The 18,523-nt window shown below is 51.3% G+C and overlaps 2 protein-coding genes across 9 annotated transcripts in view; one reads left to right on the top strand and one right to left on the bottom strand.

Moving 5' to 3' along the window:
* LOC133350797 (ADP-ribosylation factor GTPase-activating protein 1-like) overlaps positions 1 to 5,198 on the bottom strand; it is a 43,717-nt gene extending 38,519 nt beyond the window's left edge. For 3 of the 4 annotated variants that reach the window (XM_061565537.1, XM_061565536.1, XM_061565535.1), the window contains exons 1-2: positions 3,463 to 4,947; positions 1,541 to 1,650 (exon numbers count right to left, since the gene is read on the bottom strand). In XM_061565537.1, the coding sequence (XP_061421521.1) occupies positions 1,541 to 1,650; positions 3,463 to 3,522 (170 nt within the window). In that variant the 5' untranslated portion in view covers positions 3,523 to 4,947. Of the gene's footprint in view, positions 1 to 1,540; positions 1,651 to 3,462; positions 4,948 to 5,067 lie in introns of those variants that run through there. The other variant, XM_061565538.1, reaches the window with a different exon arrangement.
* ABCC10 (ATP binding cassette subfamily C member 10) overlaps positions 4,987 to 18,523 on the top strand; it is a 78,096-nt gene continuing 64,559 nt past the window's right edge. For 4 of the 5 annotated variants that reach the window (XM_061565530.1, XM_061565531.1, XM_061565529.1 and 1 more), the window contains exons 1-2: positions 5,433 to 5,565; positions 10,961 to 11,127. In XM_061565530.1, coding sequence (XP_061421514.1) covers positions 5,533 to 5,565; positions 10,961 to 11,127 — 200 coding nt within the window. In that variant the 5' untranslated portion in view covers positions 5,433 to 5,532. Of the gene's footprint in view, positions 5,154 to 5,432; positions 5,566 to 10,960; positions 11,128 to 18,523 lie in introns of those variants that run through there. The other variant, XM_061565532.1, reaches the window with a different exon arrangement.

Below are 18,523 nucleotides of genomic sequence, written 5' to 3' on the forward strand. Positions count from 1 at the left end.
GGTCATAGCGCCTCAAGGTAAGTCTAACCTTAACGTTTGCCACTTCTGGCACCAATTGTAATGGGCTCTGATAGGCGCACACAACTTCTTGGGAGGCAACACTATTTATTAACACCAACACATTACACTTAACATAGGGTGGTAACCACCGACCTGCTCTAACTAACACACACCATCACTCACTAACACGGACTTTCGGTTACACTAGCGTGACCCAGCCAGGTGGGCTACTGGCGGGTCGGCTGACTGGAGGCTTGACTCTTCTTAGGAGGCGTCTTCACGATGCATCTTCTTTCTTGACACGAACTGTCCCGAACCCGGTGGGGAGGCTGCTTATATGGGTCTCGGCGTGTCCGGGCCCCACCTCGGTCAGGTCTTCCTTCGAGAACCCTCTCGAAGCTCCTCCGCTGTCCACGTGGCTCCCCAAGGTGCTCCCCGGGCCCCACCTTGATCCGGTCACGTGTCCAGCCGGGTTCACTCAGAGTGCCACGGCCTTACACAACCCCCGTGGCCTCACCCACGGTCTCCCGATCCCTGAACCGGCCCTGACGTCATTCCCGCCTCCAGACGGGATGACGTCATGTGTGTGTGTGTGTGTAAACCCGTGTGGTAATGACGCTCCCCCACATAGTGACGTCACACGTGTGTCTGTGTACACAGTAGCGACACTGCAAGTCACTACACTCCCACGCGTCATCCATGCTGTCCCCATCTCTCTCTCTCTGCAAATCTCTCGTGCAGTGCCTCTGCCTCTCTCACTCTGTGCATCGCCCATCCCACTCCGTATACCTGCCGCCTCTAACTCCACATGTTCCCCATGAAGAGTCTGTCTCGAGCTCCCTCCTCGTGGCCGAACATGCTCACTATCATGGCTCTTTGTGCCATATCGCTCTCCGCATCTCTCACCGTCTACTGGACATCTGTAAAAAACAGAGCTTCAAAGTTCACCGGATTCCTCCAGTCTAAAAAATAAAGATACAGATTGTGATCAACTGCACATCTACCATGCCTCATCTCTATATATCTGACTCCATGCATCTCCCATCTCTTCCTTTACCCACCAATGCCCCAAGGCATTATTTCAGGAGAGTCCTGCTCATTGATTTGGTCAATTCCTTAAGGATTTAGGCCTTGTGAATAAAAACCTTATGCAGTATTATTGTAGTAATCATTACTCTTGTTTACCCACACAATCTCAGGACTCTTTTTCAGGAGGGTTTGGCCAACTTTTTACAGCTGGGGCTGTAAAGTGCCTTGGAATGAGGCGCTATATAAATCACGATAGGATAATCCATTTAGTGATAATAGACAAGAATTAAAATGGCATAACCTACTTGCAGTACTATCCTCCAACAGGCACCAGATTGCCCCGAAAGTGGGTGCCTCACCTCACAAGATGGCCCAATCTTTGTGCCGTGCCAAAGTCCGCAACGCGCTATCCCGAGTGCGTGGATCGCGGCTAAGCGCCTGTGCTACCTCCACTGCCGCCACGCGGGGCCACTGCAGGTTCGACGTAGCGGCGCTGTGTCCGCGCGCTCACCTGAGGTGCACGCCGAGGCCCCGGTGCCGACCCGAGCACTCCAGGCAGACCCAGATGCCGTAGGTGACGCTTGCCCACTGCGCGCTGTGTGCACCACATTCGAAGCACAGCTGTGGCGGCACAGACGGTGCCAATTAGACAGCAAGGGAAGAGAACCCGAGTCTCTCAGCACCACGGACACCGCAGGTGTCCTATCCACGTAGCAGATTCATGCCCAATCACAGAGCTTGCGTTTCAGTTGAAGTCGCTTCTTCAGTTCACATGTAGGGTTAAGGGTTACAGGTCAGGCATTGGGGATACGGTTTAGACATCGACGTTGGGGTTTAGGCGTTGGAGTTAGAGGTTGGGGATAAGGGGTTGGAGGTTAGGGTATGGGTTAGACGTTACGGTTTATGCATTGGGGTCAGAGATTAGGATTTTGGCAAAGGAGATATGGTTAGGGTTTTGGCATGGGGGTAGGCGTTGGAGCTTAGGGTTGAGGCATATCTGATATGGTTTAGGGTTAGATTGCAGTTTAGAGTTGTGAATAGGTCTCAGGACAATAGTAGCAAAGGCCGCGTTCCTCGCCATGCATCAATGAGGACAGCAGTCTTGGCCCACTGATAATATCTCTCCGTCCGGTACCCACGACATTCATGCGCGCTGCCATCCTTAACACAGCCTGCAGGGTCACCTTACACACACAACCTGTATGGTCTCACACACACACACAACCTGTATGATCTCACACACACACACACAGCCTGTAGGGTCACCTTACACACACACACAACCTGTAGGGTCACCTTACACACACACACACACAACCTGTAGGGTCACCTTACACACACACACACAACCTGTATGATCTCACACACACACACAACCTGTAGAGTTACCACACACACACACAACCTGTAGGGTCACCTTACACACACACAACCTGTAGGGTCACCTTACACACACACACAACCTGTAGGGTCACCTTACACACACACACACAACCTGTAGGGTCACCTTACACACACACACACAACCTGTAGGGTCACCTTACACATACACACAGCCTGTATGATCTCGCACACACACACAACCTGTATGGTCTCACACACACACAACCTGTAGGGTCACCTTAAACACACACACACAGCCTGTATGATCTCACACACACACACAACCTGTATGGTCTCACACACACACAACCTGTAGAGTTACCACACACACACACACAACCTGTAGAGTCACCACACACACACAACCTGTAGAGTCACCACACACACACATAACCTGTAGAGTCACCACACACACACACAACCTGTAGAGTCACCACACACACACACAACCTGTAGAGTCACCACACACACACACAACCTGTAGAGTCACCACACACACACAACCTGTAGAGTCACCACACACACAACCTGTAGAGTCACCACACACACACAACCTGTAGAGTCACCACACACACACACAACCTGTAGAGTCACCACACACACAACCTGTATGATCTCACACACAACCTGTAGGGTCACCTTACACACACAGCATGTATGATCTTACACACACACATGCATACGCACACGTTACACACCATGCAGGGTCACCACACACACACAACCTGTATGACCTCACACACACGTTAACGTGGTGGTATGGCAACGTGGCGTGGTAACACAGTGGCGAGGTGGCATGGTAACGAGTTGGCATAGTAACGAGTTGGCATGGTAACGAGGTGCCATGGTAACGAGTAGGCATGGTAACGAGTTGGCATGGTAACGCAGTGGCGAGGTGGCATGGTAACGAGTTGGCATGGTAACGAGGTAACGAGGCGGCATGGTAATGAGGTGGAACGGTAGCGAGGCAGCATGGTAGCGAGGCGGCTTGGTAACGAGTTGGCACGGTAACGAGGTGGCATGGTAACGAAGTAACGAGGCACCGCTCACGCTGTTGTCGTCCACTGCCTTCGCGTCCTGCAGGACTCGGCGCGATTTGGGGCTCGCCATGGCCACACCAGCGTCTATGTGTCTCAATGTGTCTCTGTGTCTCTATGTGTGTCTGTGTGTGTCTCTGTGTGTCTGTGTGTCTCTGTCTGTGTCTCTGTGCGTGTCTGTGTGTGTGTCTCTATGTGTGTCTCTGTGTGTGTCTCTGTGTGTCTCTGTGTGTGTCTCTGTGTGTCTCTGTGTGTGTCTCTGTGTGTGTCTCTGTGTGTGTCTCTATGTGTGTCTCTGTGTGTCTCTATGTGTGTCTCTGTGTGTGTGTGTCTCTGTGTGTCTCGGTGTGTGTCTCTGTGTCTCTATGCGTGTCTCTGTGTCTCTAAGTGTGTCTCTGTGTGTGTCTCTGTGTCTCTATGTGTGTCTGTGTGTCTCTGTGTGTCTGTGTGCGTGTGTCTCTGCGTGTCTCTACGTGTATCTCTGTGTCTGTGTTTATATAGGTGTCTCTATGTGTGTGTCTCTATGTGTGTCTCTGTGCCTCTATGTGTGTCTGTGTCTCTATGTGTCTCTGTGTGTCTCTGTGTGTCTGTGTCTCTATGTGTCTCTGTGTCTTTATGTGTGTCTCTGTGTCTTTATGTGTGTCTCTGTGTCTCTATGTGTGTCTCTGTGTGTGTCTCTATGTCTCTGTGTGTGTGTCTGTGTTTGTCTGTGTCTCTATGTGTCTGTGTCTTTATGTGTCTGTGTCTTTATGTGTCTGTGTGTCTCTATGTGTGTCTCTGTGTCTATGTGTGTGTCTCTGCGTCTGTGTCTCTATGTGTGTCTCTGTGTCTTTATGTGTGTCCCTGTGTCTCTGTGCGTGTCTCTGTGTGTACAGTATATCTGCGTGTGTGCCGAGCTTGAACAGTTAACAGGACTTGCCCCAACAGTCTTCTAAAGGCGATACGGGGAAATTTGTCCCCATAAAGCCTGTGTGTGTCCTTGTTCTATATGTGTATCTATGTATGCCTAAGCATACGAGTAGGTACAGTATGCGAGTCTATGTATGCATGTCTGCATCTATGCTCCTAAGCATAGGCATGCAAGTACAGCTTACACGGTGCGTCTATGTATGAACACCAATGCAAGCATACACGATGTGCGTCTATGTGTATCTGTGTGCGTATATCTATGTATGTGTACATGTGTGTCTTATGTATGGAAATGTATCTGTGTGTTTGTATATGTTGATGCATGTGTCTGATTTATTGTCTATGTACATGTGTCTATGTATTGTATATGTATGTCTACGTGTCTATGTATTGTATATCCGTGTACGTGTTTCTATGTATTATCTATGTGTGTCTATGTCTACGTGTGTCTATGTGTGAGTTGTGTGTGAGCACAGGCCGGGCCGACGTGGGAGTATGCCGAGCCCCTTTAAAGGGCGGGTTCCCACGCCCCCCCCTCCCCGCTCAGGGCTCGCGACCATTTGACGCCGATGATGAAACAGAAGGGGGGGGGGGGGATCAGGCAAGTCAGGCTTGCTCCTGGTCTCGCTAGGCCTCAGAGGCGGTCACGTTTAAAACAGCCGCAGTCGACGAGTCCCCGCTGCCGTCACCGTGAACGCGATTAGATCACCGTCTGTGAGGCGTCAGTCCTTAGACACGGAGGCGTCTCAGGGTTAGCTGCCCCTGCCCAGGCGGCCCGCGTCTTCACGCTCCACGGTAACTCGGCCGCGACACAGAAGCACCTCGGCGCTCTCCGCTCGCTTGTCTTGGGGAGGCTGCGGTGTTCACAACGCCAATCGGCGCGGTTGGCCACGTGCGGTGCGAAAGAAGTTCAACATAGTACACGACAAATCCTTTCTAGTTTTGCGTCGAACTGAGACCGAATCTCGGATTATTTATCCTGCACGAATCCGATGAAGCGCCCCCCCCCCCGGATGTCCTGTCGGGGCGGGTCAAAAAGTTGCAATTCCTCTACTAAAAAAGCTTTTAAATATCTGAGAGGGGTCCTTGCCTAGTAACCATCAGTTGGCTTGAACTGTGCCGTGTTGAACCGAGGCTGCTGAAGACGCACCCCGAGAGAAAGTTTAGGTGGCTGATGGGAATGTCAAACAATTATTCACGTGGACAGGTAAGCGAGGCGTATTGCCTTATTAAGTGTAAAATCTGATGGCACGTCAGGGGGTAACACGGGGGGGGGGGGGGTGGGTAGCGCTCGGGTTCAGGAACCCACTTGCTGCCGTCAGCACAGCTCCAGGGGGTTGTGGGGCGCGTCGGAACCCTTCCCTCTGTGATCTACCAACCCCCCCCCCCTTCGCCCTCTCTACCCGAGGCGACGTCTGGTGCGGTAAATGACCGCGGTCCCTGAGCTGCACGGGTTCGCGTATCCCTCCGCGTCCCGCGCCCCGGCCCGGGCAGTGACGCGGCGGGGGGCGGGGGCGCGAGAGGGACCCCCCCCCGCCTCTCTATCCCTGGACCCCCCCCCCGCCTCTTTATCCCTGGACCCCCCCCGCCTCTTTATCCCTGGACCCCCCCCCCGCCTCTTTATCCCTGGACCCCCCCCCGCCTCTTTATCCCTGACCCCCCCCCCCGCCTCTTTATCCCTGGACCCCCCCCCCCCGCCTCTTTATCCCTGGACCCCCCCCCCCGCCTCTTTATCCCTGACCCCCCCCCGCCTCTCTATCCCTGACCCCCCCCCCCGCCTCTTTATCCCTGGACCCCCCCCCCGCCTCTTTATCCCTGGACCCCCCCCCGCCTCTTTATCCCTGGACCCCCCCCCCGCCTCTCTATCTCTGGACCCCCCCCCCCCGCCTCTCTATCCCTGGACCCCCCCCCCCGCCTCTCTATCCCTGGACCCCCCCCCGCCTCTTTATCCCTGGACCCCCCCCCCCGCCTCTTATCCCTGGACCCCCCCCCCGCCTCTCTATCTCTGGACCCCCCCCCGCCTCTCTATCCCTGGACCCCCCCCCGCCTCTCTATCTCTGGACCCCCCCCCCCGCCTCTCTATCCCTGGACCCCCCCCCGCCTCTTTATCCCTGGACCCCCCCCCGCCTCTTTATCCCTGGACCCCCCCCCCCGCCTCTTTATCCCTGGACCCCCCCCCCCGCCTCTTTATCCCTGACCCCCCCCCGCCTCTTTATCCCTGGACCCCCCCCCCGCCTCTTTATCCCTGGACCCCCCCCCCGCCTCTTTATCCCTGACCCCCCCCCGCCTCTCTATCCCTGACCCCCCCCCCGCCTCTTTATCCCTGGACCCCCCCCCCGCCTCTTTATCCCTGGACCCCCCCCCGCCTCTTTATCCCTGGACCCCCCCCCGCCTCTCTATCTCTGGACCCCCCCCCCCCGCCTCTCTATCCCTGGACCCCCCCCCCGCCTCTCTATCCCTGGACCCCCCCCCCCCCGCCTCTTTATCCCTGGACCCCCCCCCCGCCTCTTTATCCTTGGACCCCCCCCCGCCTCTCTATCTCTGGACCCCCCCCCGCCTCTCTATCCCTGGACCCCCCCCGCCTCTCTATCTCTGGACCCCCCCCCGCCTCTTTATCCCTGGACCCCCCCCCCCCCCCGCCTCTCTATCTCTGGACCCCCCCCCCGCCTCTCTATCCCTGGACCCCCCCCCGCCTCTTTATCCCTGGACCCCCCCCCGCCTCTCTATCTCTGGACCCCCCTCCCCGCCTCTCTATCCCTGGACCCCCCCCCCCGCCTCTTTATCCCTGGACCCCCCCCCCGCCTCTCTATCTCTGGACCCCCCCCCCCCGCCTCTCTATCCCTGGACCCCCCCCCCCCGCCTCTCTATCCCGGGCCCCCCCCCGCCTCTCTATCCCTGGACCCCCCCCCCGCCTCTCTATCCCTGGACCCCCCCCCCCGCCTCTCTATCCCTGGACCCCCCCCCCGCCTCTCTATCTCTGGACCCCCCCCCCCCGCCTCTCTATCCCTGGACCCCCCCCCCGCCTCTCTATCCCTGGACCCCCCCCCCCCCCGCCTCTCTATCCCTGGACCCCCCCCCCGCCTCTCTATCCCTGGACCCCCCACTCCCATTGCCCCCTCACCCCCGCCCCGCCCTTCACGATCACCGATCGAGCTCTCTCGACACACTGACACACATTGGCACTGACACGCGCTACCACTGCCACACTGACACTGAAGCATGCGCTGACACATTGACACTAACACACGCGCTACCACTGCCACACTGACAAACACACGCGCTGCCACGGACACACTGACATGCTGACACAACAACAACCGCCATTCGCCACTAAGTGACGGTGACATCACCACCACGCTTGTGCCAGGCTATGTGCATCTTGAGGCCACGTGAAGTGTCGAACGCCCGCTGGCAGGAGGTCACGGGGCAGACCCAGGTGTCACAGGTCGACTGACTGAGATGACTGGCTGATGCACCACCTGTGCCCCCTACTGTGCCAACTTGCTGTGCTTTAGCCACCCGGCGCTCCGCTCATTGTTGTGAGCGTCGCTCCGCCGCCCTCCGTTGTTGTTGGAGGGCGACTGCCTCCAACTGCCCAGCAGCGTCCTTCACGAGCCACTTCCACAGAGGCCGATCTTGACACCGCTGGTACCAAGTCATAGGTAAGTCCACTCAGCTCCACATCCTCCTGTACCACGTCACTCCATCTGCCGGAGGATCTCACTGATGGGACTTTGCCCAGGTCTTTCTAGGATTTGTGATCTCACACAATCCAGCCTGGTTAAACCCAGGATGGATCTTAGGCAGGCCAGCTTAAATGCTTATATTCTGCGAAGATGCTCCATTAGGGGGGTCCACGTTTCGCAAGCATAGAGTAGGGATGGAATGACTGTGGCCGAGAAGACTTGAAGCTTCGTCCGGAGTGACAGACCAGGTAGCTTCCACACAGCGTTACGCAACCGATGAAAAGATAATGCCGCTTGACTGATTCTGAGTGAGACCTCTGCTGTCAAACCAGAGCCAGTCATGAGCACACTGCCCAGGTATGGGAAACTCTCCACTCTCTCCACAACTGCCCCATCACCGATTGGGAGATGTGTGGGTGGGTTGCCCGATGGTACAAAATACCCAGGCAGGTGCTTAGTTTTGGTGGGGCTGAAGATAAGGCCCCACCTCTTAGTAGCACGCTCCAGGTTCAGCATCAGCGCCTCCAACTCCTCCTCTGAGTGAGCGGCAATTACCAGATCATCGGTATACATAACATGGTTGATCAATAGGGAGCATCCCTTGACCGCATCCGGGCATCGATCAGCCTCACATTGTATCTGTACCAGATGGAAATTCTTCTGGTACAGCCCTCAAAGGCTTCACGGACTACATGGTCGAAAAAGATGTTAAATAATGTGGGAGCCAGAGGACATCCCTGTCACACCCCAAGGTGAACAGCAAATGACTCCGACTCCTGGCCACGTAGTTTTACCCGGGCCCGCTCACCATCATGAAGGTTCTTAATGATCGTGAGCAGAGGGTCAGGGACTCCGGAAGCATGAAGAACAACCCAGAGCCCAGACCTACTGATGGTATCATTGGCCTTGACCAGGTCAATAAAGCAGAGATGTAGGTCTTGTTGGAATTCCCTACACCTCTGCTGTAGCAAACGGACAAAAAATACGGCATCTGTGCAGGACCGCCCTTTCCTGAAACCACATCGGGGCTCCGCAAGCCTCTCCTCAGCGTGCCTGGCAAGGCGATGTTGAATAATCCTTGCCAGGACCTTTCCCGGCACACTGAGGAGTGAGATGCCCCTGTAGTTGTTACAGTCTGTGCGGTCCCCCTTAAAGAGGGGGGCCACAAGGGCATCCTTCCAATCCTGCGGAACCCATCCAGTGGTCCAGACTGTTGTTATGATGTCCGGCAGTCTGTGCACAAACGCCACCTTCCCTTAGCATTTCGGAGATCATCTCTGCCCGGTGCCTTTCCTAGTCTCAGACTCTGGATCGCCTTTAGTACTTCCTCAACAGATGGCACCTCAGCCAGCCACTCACAGGGGGTGACTTCTTCAAATATTTGAGGCACCGCAGGCTCAGCAGGGTAATCCCCACTTTGTCCCACAAATGTTTTCCATGTTGAGGGATTTCCCCTCCCCCACAACTTCACAGAAATGCTCAGCAAATCTGCAAACCTGTTCCTGGGGGTCGGAGATTGGATCACCGTTTTTTCCCCTAATGATCGTAAGAGGTTTGGCACTGCAGGTTACTTTTTTGATGGAGTTAAATAGGGATTTGTGATCGCGGGCCATTGAGGCAGACTCCATCTCCTCAGCAACCCGCGACCACCACCCAGCCTTGCAGCGCCTCACGGCTCTCCGAACCTCCGAGCGAAGGCTGCGGTAAGCCTCCTCATTCTCTGATGTGGGATGCTGTAGATGATTGGAGTGGGCCTGTCGCTTTTTCTCAACCATCCTGAACACCTCCTCTGTCAGCCAGGGTCTCTGGGAGGTCTGGACCGCTTACCCAAAGCAGCCATTGCAGCTGCATGAGTCACAGTCCTAAACCTCGCCCATTTACCCTCGACATCAGGAGGAGTGGGGGACGATGCCAACCCCAGCCGCAAGCGATGATGAAATTCTCGCTTGCAACTTTCATCAGCTATCTGAGACCAGGCCACCTTAGGTTGCAATGGGGTCCTGGGTGTACACCCACCAACGCAGTGGAAGAATCGGCAGGTGCATCTTACAGATGACAAGTCAATGGTCAGAGGGCAGATCAGCTCCACGGTAGGTCCTGGTGTCAAGGACATGGGCTCGCATCCGCTGTTCCGTCACTATGTAGTCCAGCAGATGGTCTTGCTTGGATCCGGCATGCACCCATGATGTTGTGTGGATGCACCGATGCCGGAACAGCGTGTTGGTAATTACAAGCCCATGGGCTGCACAAAAATCTAGCAGCCTCCTACTGTTGTTATTGAGCTGATCTGGCCTATGCCTTCCAATCACTCCAGAGCAGGTACCAGCATCATGACCAACTCGGGCATTGAAGTCACCCAACAAGATGACTATCCCGAGGGGCCACTTTAGCCAGCACCTGTGACAGGAGGTCACAGAAGGCATCTGACTCATCGGCCTTGCCTACATCCCTCCAGAGATGTTCGTCTTCGGTGGGGGCATAAGTAACCACGACCACCACTCCTCGCCTCTGGTTGATGGGAAGGCGCACTGACAGATGCGCTACCACTGACAAACTGACACTGAAGCATGCGCTACCACTGACACACTGACACTGGCACACGCGCTACCACTGACACACTGACACTACAACTGACCCACTACGTCACCACGGCGCTTGTGCCAGGCTACTTTGAGGCCACGTGAAGTGTCGAATGCTCGCTGCTGACAGGTCACAGAACACACCCAGGTGCCATGACTGAGATGACTGGCAGATGCACCAACTGGGCTCCCCACTGTGGCAACTTGCTGCCTCTTAGCCACCCGGCGCTCCGCTCGTTGCTGTGAGTGTCGCTCCTTTTCCCTCCGCTTAGGCTACATACGGTGCGAAAGAAGTTCAACGTACGTACACACACACACACATTGTTCTCTCGTGCAGGTGGCCATGGGTGACTTGCTGGTGCTTCTGTGCGGAACCACGGAAGAGGATCGCTTTCCTCTCTGGATCAACGGATCCGTTGGCCACTGTTTTAATCAGGTGGCTTTGAACTTACCCTCGCATGCTCTCCTGGCCATGAGCTCGGCATTCTTTATGGGAAAATACAGGTATTTGGTTGTTTTACTTTAATATGCATTTATACATCAGAGAAGCTTTGTTTTTCAAATTACGTTGACTGACGGGTCAAAGCATCCCCATTTATAAATTGGGCGCCGCGGTGGAGAAATGTTAACCACCTCGCCTGGTATATAGGAGGTTGTGGGTTCCATCCAAACCCCACGCCTGTATATTTGTAGTTTGCATGTCTCTCTCCCCATGGCCGTGCTCTGGTTTTTCCCTCCACATTTAGAATCAACATGCGTTTAGAGTATTTGGTGCCTTCAGACAATAGTCGAAGGTGCCATACAAATAAATGTAAATTATGAAAAATTGTCACATGATAAGCCACCTCATTGGCCTTGCGATTATTTGTGGCCAGGTCACTTCTGAAAAAGAGCTATATAGCTCAGTGGGCCTTACCTGGTAAAATAAAAATAGTTTAGTTTTTAATTTAAATTAAGACTGAGCATATCATCCCCTTTGGTGGTTTTGATCCAGTAGTAGATGCTATTTAGAAACAGGAACACATTCCTGCGGAGGGAGCTGGTAGGAACGTTGGGTTGCTCGGTCAATGGCCAGGGTCAACGGCGGCGTGGTGTATTCCGCAAATATGGCCGACTGTGAGGGCGGGCACAAGCCGGCGTGAGTAGGTTCAACGTTGAGTTTTATAAGGGCACCACGGGGTGACCAGCCCCTCCCCATCCAGCCCCTCCCCACCCTCCCCTCTCCACCCAGCCCCACCCCTCCCATTTTTGGATGCACGACGGACGGACACAATCCCCTGTCGGCTGGTGTAACCAGGAGGTTCCTACCAGTAATATGTATTTCATAGAGAGAGGCAGTCAATCCCAGGCAGGGAGTCAACAGCATAGGTGGCAGGAGGAAGGGACTCCCAGAAAGACCAAGGGGACTGACACAAGGACCTCGTGATTGGTGCGGACTGTGAGCTAAGGACATATTTACGTTGCTTTATGCAGTTTAACACGCAGGCTTTTGCGACCAATATTTTCCAAAACAGAGTTTTTGTCGGGTTACATCGCGCAAATATAAATGTGTCGATAAACCCGCCACCACCCAACACAGTTTATTCGTAAGGTTATGTCACGTAAACAAAACGTGCCAATTCGTTGCTGGTTCAGCACACCGGTGGTGTGTTTGAGAATAAACCCGCAATATTTACAATTCGAGTATGACGTTTCACTGGCCATGATAACCAACCTCATCAGGAGATAGCCAGAGTTGTGGAGAATTCCTCTTATTGCTTTATGCAGCCGACTACACGGAATGTTTGTGGACACTAATTGACTCTTACTCATCTGTACTCTGTTACATTATTGTCATGCTGAGAATAGGTTTTACCCTTTTTTCTGGCAACAAAATGGGTGTTAAGATGTTAAAACGCTTTTTGGCATCTGGTCTAACACCATTTGAGACAAGGCTCAAAAGAAAGCAGTCTCTGGTGTGGACCAATCAATTTAAAAGACAATTCATATATTATCAGAGTATGTTTTTTATTTGCATTCTGACTACAAGGTTTGTGGTTAATGCAGACATGATTCCTTGTAAAAGGTTTCAGTTTTGTGTTTTAACATCTTAACACCTGTTTTGTTGCCAGAAAAAAGGGGAACACCTATTCTGATATTTTGGTACTGGTAAAGGAGGTCCCATGATATTGTCATGCTCTTTTACAACACTTTCATTTAAATCGATTATTGCTTTGCACACAGTTTGTAACTTGATGTGAATGTTTTCCTTTTTAAGTTTAGCCAGCAATCAATCTCTCTGATTATGTGTGCAAGACTGTTGCACAACAGTCTTATCTGACATGCACGGACCTGTCATGGAATCACTAAACTGGAAGCTTTTCGGTGCTAAAATCTTCTTTAACTCAGAAGAATTATTGCTGTTCCACAAGCAACAAATTCCACTGAAGTTGGATTCCTGCTGTAATATCTGGGGTGAAGCACCCAGTTCCTGCCTCACTCTACTTGATATAATTAAACATAAAGCAGTCAGGGTGATTGATCATCTGGCACTCAGTGATTTTTCTCCAGTCATTTGGTCACCGGCAGTCAACTGTCTCCATATCCCTCTTCTTTTGCTATTGCCATGTACAGCACTTCACTCATTAATTCTTCACATAATGAGGGCTAAATCTACTAGACTGACTGTTGCGTCTCATCCACACAGTGCCGGATTATCCTAGTAGCAAAAGTAGCATATGCTACGGGTTGTGCATCACTTTCAAGGGCCCTCTGCGCTTGCTCTATTACTATAGTACTATACTGCCTTCAATTTTTATGAATGACTGGGTGTTTAACGTTAGCGATTTGTCGTATTGTCTGATTGTATAGCAAATGAAAAAATACAATTATTTTACTATGCAAGTGTTGAGGTGCAATTCACGACTCGGAGGCAGGTTGCTGTTAGGGGCTTGCACCACGTTTATTTCACGGCTTACACCAGGTTGTTAAGGGCTTACGCCAGGTTGATAAGGCTTACGCCGAACCAACACGCCCCTAGCCAATAACTCCCCAGGGGACAGGGTACTGGGATCCCTACACCCCGGCTAACCCGGCTCTCCACCCTGCCCCAGCCCGGGACCACCCTCAACCTCGGCCGGTCGGGCGGAGTAGCCTCCCCTAGCCTCGTGTGAGGACCAACTCCCCGAGTCCCCACTCCTACCCCCGATGAACCCCGGTTCCATCCCGGGTCCCCCTTTAAATACCCCCCTGGGGGCATGACGTCACCGTCCTCCACGGCCCGCCTGACGTCACGTCCCGCGACGCCACTCTCTCCGAGGGCGCGCGTGACGTGATGTCACCCACTACACCTCTACAGAAGTAAAGAATTTGTGTTTTAATATTTGTGTTTTATTTATTTAGGGCCCCTCTATAACATATGCTACAGGCCCCGCACTAGCTTAATCTGGCACTGCATCCACACTATGTTCAACCACCACACTGCAGGTCACAACAACCCACTCACCTTCTTACCCAACTCACTCACTGCACTGCAGGTCACACCAGCCAATACCAATATTTCGCCATTGGCCACCAATTGACGGTGACGTCACCACGGTACCTGTGTCAGGCCAGGTGCACTTTGAGGACACGTGAATTGTCGAAAGGCTCTCTGACAGGAGGTCTCGGCACAGACCCAGGTGCCATGGGTTGGCTGACTGAGATGACTGGTGGATGCACCAGCTGTACCCCCTACTCTGCCAACTTGCGGAATTTATACTCTTTGGTTCTTTCGGTAAAGTCACGTAGGTATAAAATAAAATAAATCACGACGTTTCGATCGCAACACAAGCGGTCGTCCTCAGGTGGAAAAAAATAGAATCCAGCAGTGGAACTGCTGAACCAGCGAGAGAGCAGTTACAACAAGATTATATATGTGGCGATCGGCAAGCAAGCGGGGTCTGAGCTGGAAAGGAATTCCATCCACGGACCCAAGCACGTCAGTTGTGTTAATGGGGGAGAGAGGGATTAGGGAGGGAGAATAGCATGAATGAGCTTCCATCGCCGCATAAGAGTATCATGCCCGCATATGCGCACAACAGCAGTGTTAATAAGAGATTAGAACCATGAGAGTGCAATCCAAAGGATGTGAACATAAGAATGCAATCCAAAGGACTTGTGAGCCTGAAAAGTTTCGATTTAAAGCTTTCGTGACTGCAGGGATTCATCTTCTTGGTTCTTTCGGTAAAGTCACGTAGAAGGGAAGTAATAAAATAATAAAAATAAAACATAATAAAATAATTCTCACGACGTTTCGGCCACAACGCAAGCAGCCGTCCTCAGGTGAAGAACATGTCTGTCGATAAGACAGAGTCTAAATGACACGTCTTAGGCTTGGAGTGTCTATTTAAGCTGTGAGGGAGGAGGAAGAGAGCCTTGAAAAAAGAATTTGCATTTGAAGAGGAATTTAGCATATTTATGGGAAATGCAGGAATGTGAATAATGCTAATTGTGAAATGCGTGGGAGGTGGGCGGGCGGTTTTCAAAGTCATTATGCCCATGCATTATGCAGGATTAGCAGCATCAAAGGGAGGGGGGGCAGGGGCAGCACCAACAAAGGGAAGGAATGTGAATAGTATGCAGCTGCAGCAACCAAACAACCACGTAAAAAAACTAAAGTATAAACTTCATAGTATCATCAGTATACTAAATATACTCTCCAATAAAAATGTAATATGCTTCCAGCTAAACTTTATTCCCTTACATCAAACAGGTCTACCCCGTACTATATGCTGCCATAGACAAACCCAACATTAAATTATATACTGTATTACTATACACCACCCTATACCTTATACATTGTTATATTACACTATGTATTATTCTACCCACCCTAATGTATATCACACTGCTATATATTCACTATACAATTACGATACTATATATTACTTTGTACATTGTATTAAGCATATAAATGTTATACTATTTGTTATTATACACTGTACCATTGACCGTCGTGTGAAAGATACTAAGAGGCAGCAACGAAATATGAGAATGGGAGAGTAGCAGAGCAAAGAATCCATTCCCTGCGGAGAATACAATGCCAGTGAGTGGAACGCGGTCTGAGAGTCACCGTAAACGTGAACACAATAAGTTAAGATCCGAAATGGTTTATTACGTCCTTCCAATGATTGCTAAGCCAGAATCCATCTTCTCGGTTGAAATTGTCTCTGTGTTTGTATATGTGGATCGCCTCATGTCTCGGACCGCATCCGTGAACATAAAGCAGACCTGAAACACGGTAGGACAAACACCTCAGCCGTGGCAGATCACTGTTACAATTCAGTGGGCTCACATGACATTGACTTCTCCAAGACAGAGGTTCTCTGCAAGCCATCTGGCTATCATGAGAGATTCGTTCATGCGACATAGAATTGTAATGTATTACTTACTGTTAGTAGCTCAGCTTATTGGAGAGTATATTTAGTATACTGATGATACTATGAAGTTTATACTTTAGTTTTTTACGTGGTTGTTTGGTTGCTGCAGCTGCATACTATTCACATTCCTTCCCTTTGTTGGTGCTGCCCCTGCCCCCCTCCCTTTGATGCTGCTAATCCTGCATAATGCATGGGCATAATATGACTTTGAAAACCCCCCGCTCACCTCCCACGCATTTCACAATTAGCACTATTCGCATTCCTGCATTTCCCATAAATATGCTAAATTCCTCTTCAAATGCAAATTCTTTTGTCAAGGCTCTCTTCCTCCTCTCTCACAGCTTAAATAGACACTCCAAGCCTAAGACGTGTCATTTAGACTCTGTCTTATCGACAGACATGTTCTTCACCTGAGGACGGCTGCTTGCGTTGTGGCCGAAACGTCGTGAGAATTATTTTATTATGTTTTATTTTTATTATTTTATTACTTCCCTTCTACGTGACTTTACCGAAAGAACCAAGAAGCCTGAAAAGTGCAATCTAAAGGACATGTGAGCATGAGAGGTGCAATACAAAGGGCATGTGAGCATGTGAGTGCAATTCAAAGGACATGTGAGCATGTGAGTGCAATCCAAAGGACATGTGAGCATGAGAAGTGCAATCCAAAGGGCATGTGAGCATGAGAGTGCAATCCAAAGGACGTGAGCATGATAGTGCAATCCAAAGGACATGTGAGAGATCGAAGAGAGAGGCATAGAGAGAGAGAGACACAGAGTCAGAAATAACAGCTGACATAGGCAGGCAGGATGGAAACATCACAGTCAGTTAAGACTTTGCCTAGTTAATAACGTCCTTCCAATGATTGCTCAGTTTGTACCCATCTTCTCGGTTGAAGTTGTGTCTGTGTTTATATATCTGGATGGCTTCATGAACAAATCTCTGAAGGTAGCCGGTAGGTTTGCAGAGTACCTCCGTCTTGGAAAAATCTATTTTGTGTGAGCCCACAGCGTTAAAACAATGATCAGCAACGGCAGAGTTATTGGTCCTACCGTGTTTCAGATCTGCCTTGTGTTCATGAATGCGGTCCGAGACATGTTGCTTTGTTTCCCCAATGTAACTGCTGCCACAACCACAACTCAGTTTGTAGACACCAGGGTATTGCATGTCAGGAATCACATCCTTTACAGATGGGATTAAATCACGGATTTTGTGTACTGTGTTGAAACGAACCTGGATCTTGTGTTTGTTTAAGATTTTGGAAATATTTTGGTAACCCCTGCTATGTATGGTAAAGTGATGGTTTTGGTTGGATCCTCAGAAGGTTGTCTCCCCATGGCTGGGGGTATCCGTTCATCCTGAGGGCTTGGTGTACTTGCTCCAACTTACGAGCTAGGTGGTGCTGGTCGGAGATGCAACAGGCCCTATGGTGTAGTGTTTTAATGAGGGAATTCTTTTGGGCTGGATGGTGGTGGGAGTCAAGCTTTAGATAGGCATCCGTGTGGGTGGCTTTCCTGTAGACCGAATGTCCCAACGAGCCATCAGGTCTCTTCCCGATCAAAACTTCCAGGAACGGGAGCTTGCCATCCTTTTCCACTTCCATGGTGAATTTTATCGATGGGTGTATGGAATTGATGTGGTTGAGAAATTGGTTCAGTGCTGGCAGGCCATGTGGCCAGATGACGAACGTGTCATCTACTCTGCAAACCTACCGGCTACCTTCAGAGATTTGTTCATGAAGCCATCCAGATATATAAACACAGACACAACTTCAACCGAGAAGATAGGTACAAACTGAGCAATCTTTGGAAGGACGTTATTAACCAGGTAAAGTCTTAACTGACTGTGATGTTTCCATCCTACCTGCCTATGTCCGCTGTTATTTCTGGCTCTCTGTTTGTCTCTCTCTCTATGCCTCTCTCTTAGATCTCTCACGTGTCCTTTGGATTGCACTCTCATGCTCACATGTCCTTTGGATTGCACTCTCATGCTCACATTCCCTTTGGATTGCACTCTCATGCTCGCATGTCCTTTGGATTGCACTCTCATGGTTCTAATCTCTTATTAACACTGCTGTTGTGCGCATATGCGGGCATGATACTCTTATGCGGCGACGGAAGCTCATTCATGCTAATCTCCCTCCCTAATCCCTCTCTCCCTAATCTCCCCCATTAACACAAGTGACGTGCTTGGGTCCGTGGATGGAATTCCTTTCCAGTTCAGACCCCGCTTGCTTGCCCATCGCCACACAAATAACCTCTTGTTGTAACTGCTCTCTTGCTGGTTCAGCAGTTCCACTGCTGGATTATATTTTTTCCACCTGAGGACGACCGCTTGTGTTGCGATCTAAACATCGTGATCTATTAGTTTTCTACCTCCGTGACTTTACCGAAAGAACCAAAGAGTATGGATTCCTGCAGTAACGAAAGCTTCAAATCAAGATTGCTGAATTTAGCCACCCAACTCAATCACCACGCTGCAGGTCACAACACTGTTCTTTCCGC

The sequence above is a fragment of the Lethenteron reissneri genome, chromosome 35, assembly GCF_015708825.2.
Source record: "Lethenteron reissneri isolate LAM-NWPU_2019-01 chromosome 35, ASM1570882v1, whole genome shotgun sequence".
NCBI classification, from domain to species: Eukaryota; Metazoa; Chordata; class Hyperoartia; order Petromyzontiformes; family Petromyzontidae; genus Lethenteron; species Lethenteron reissneri.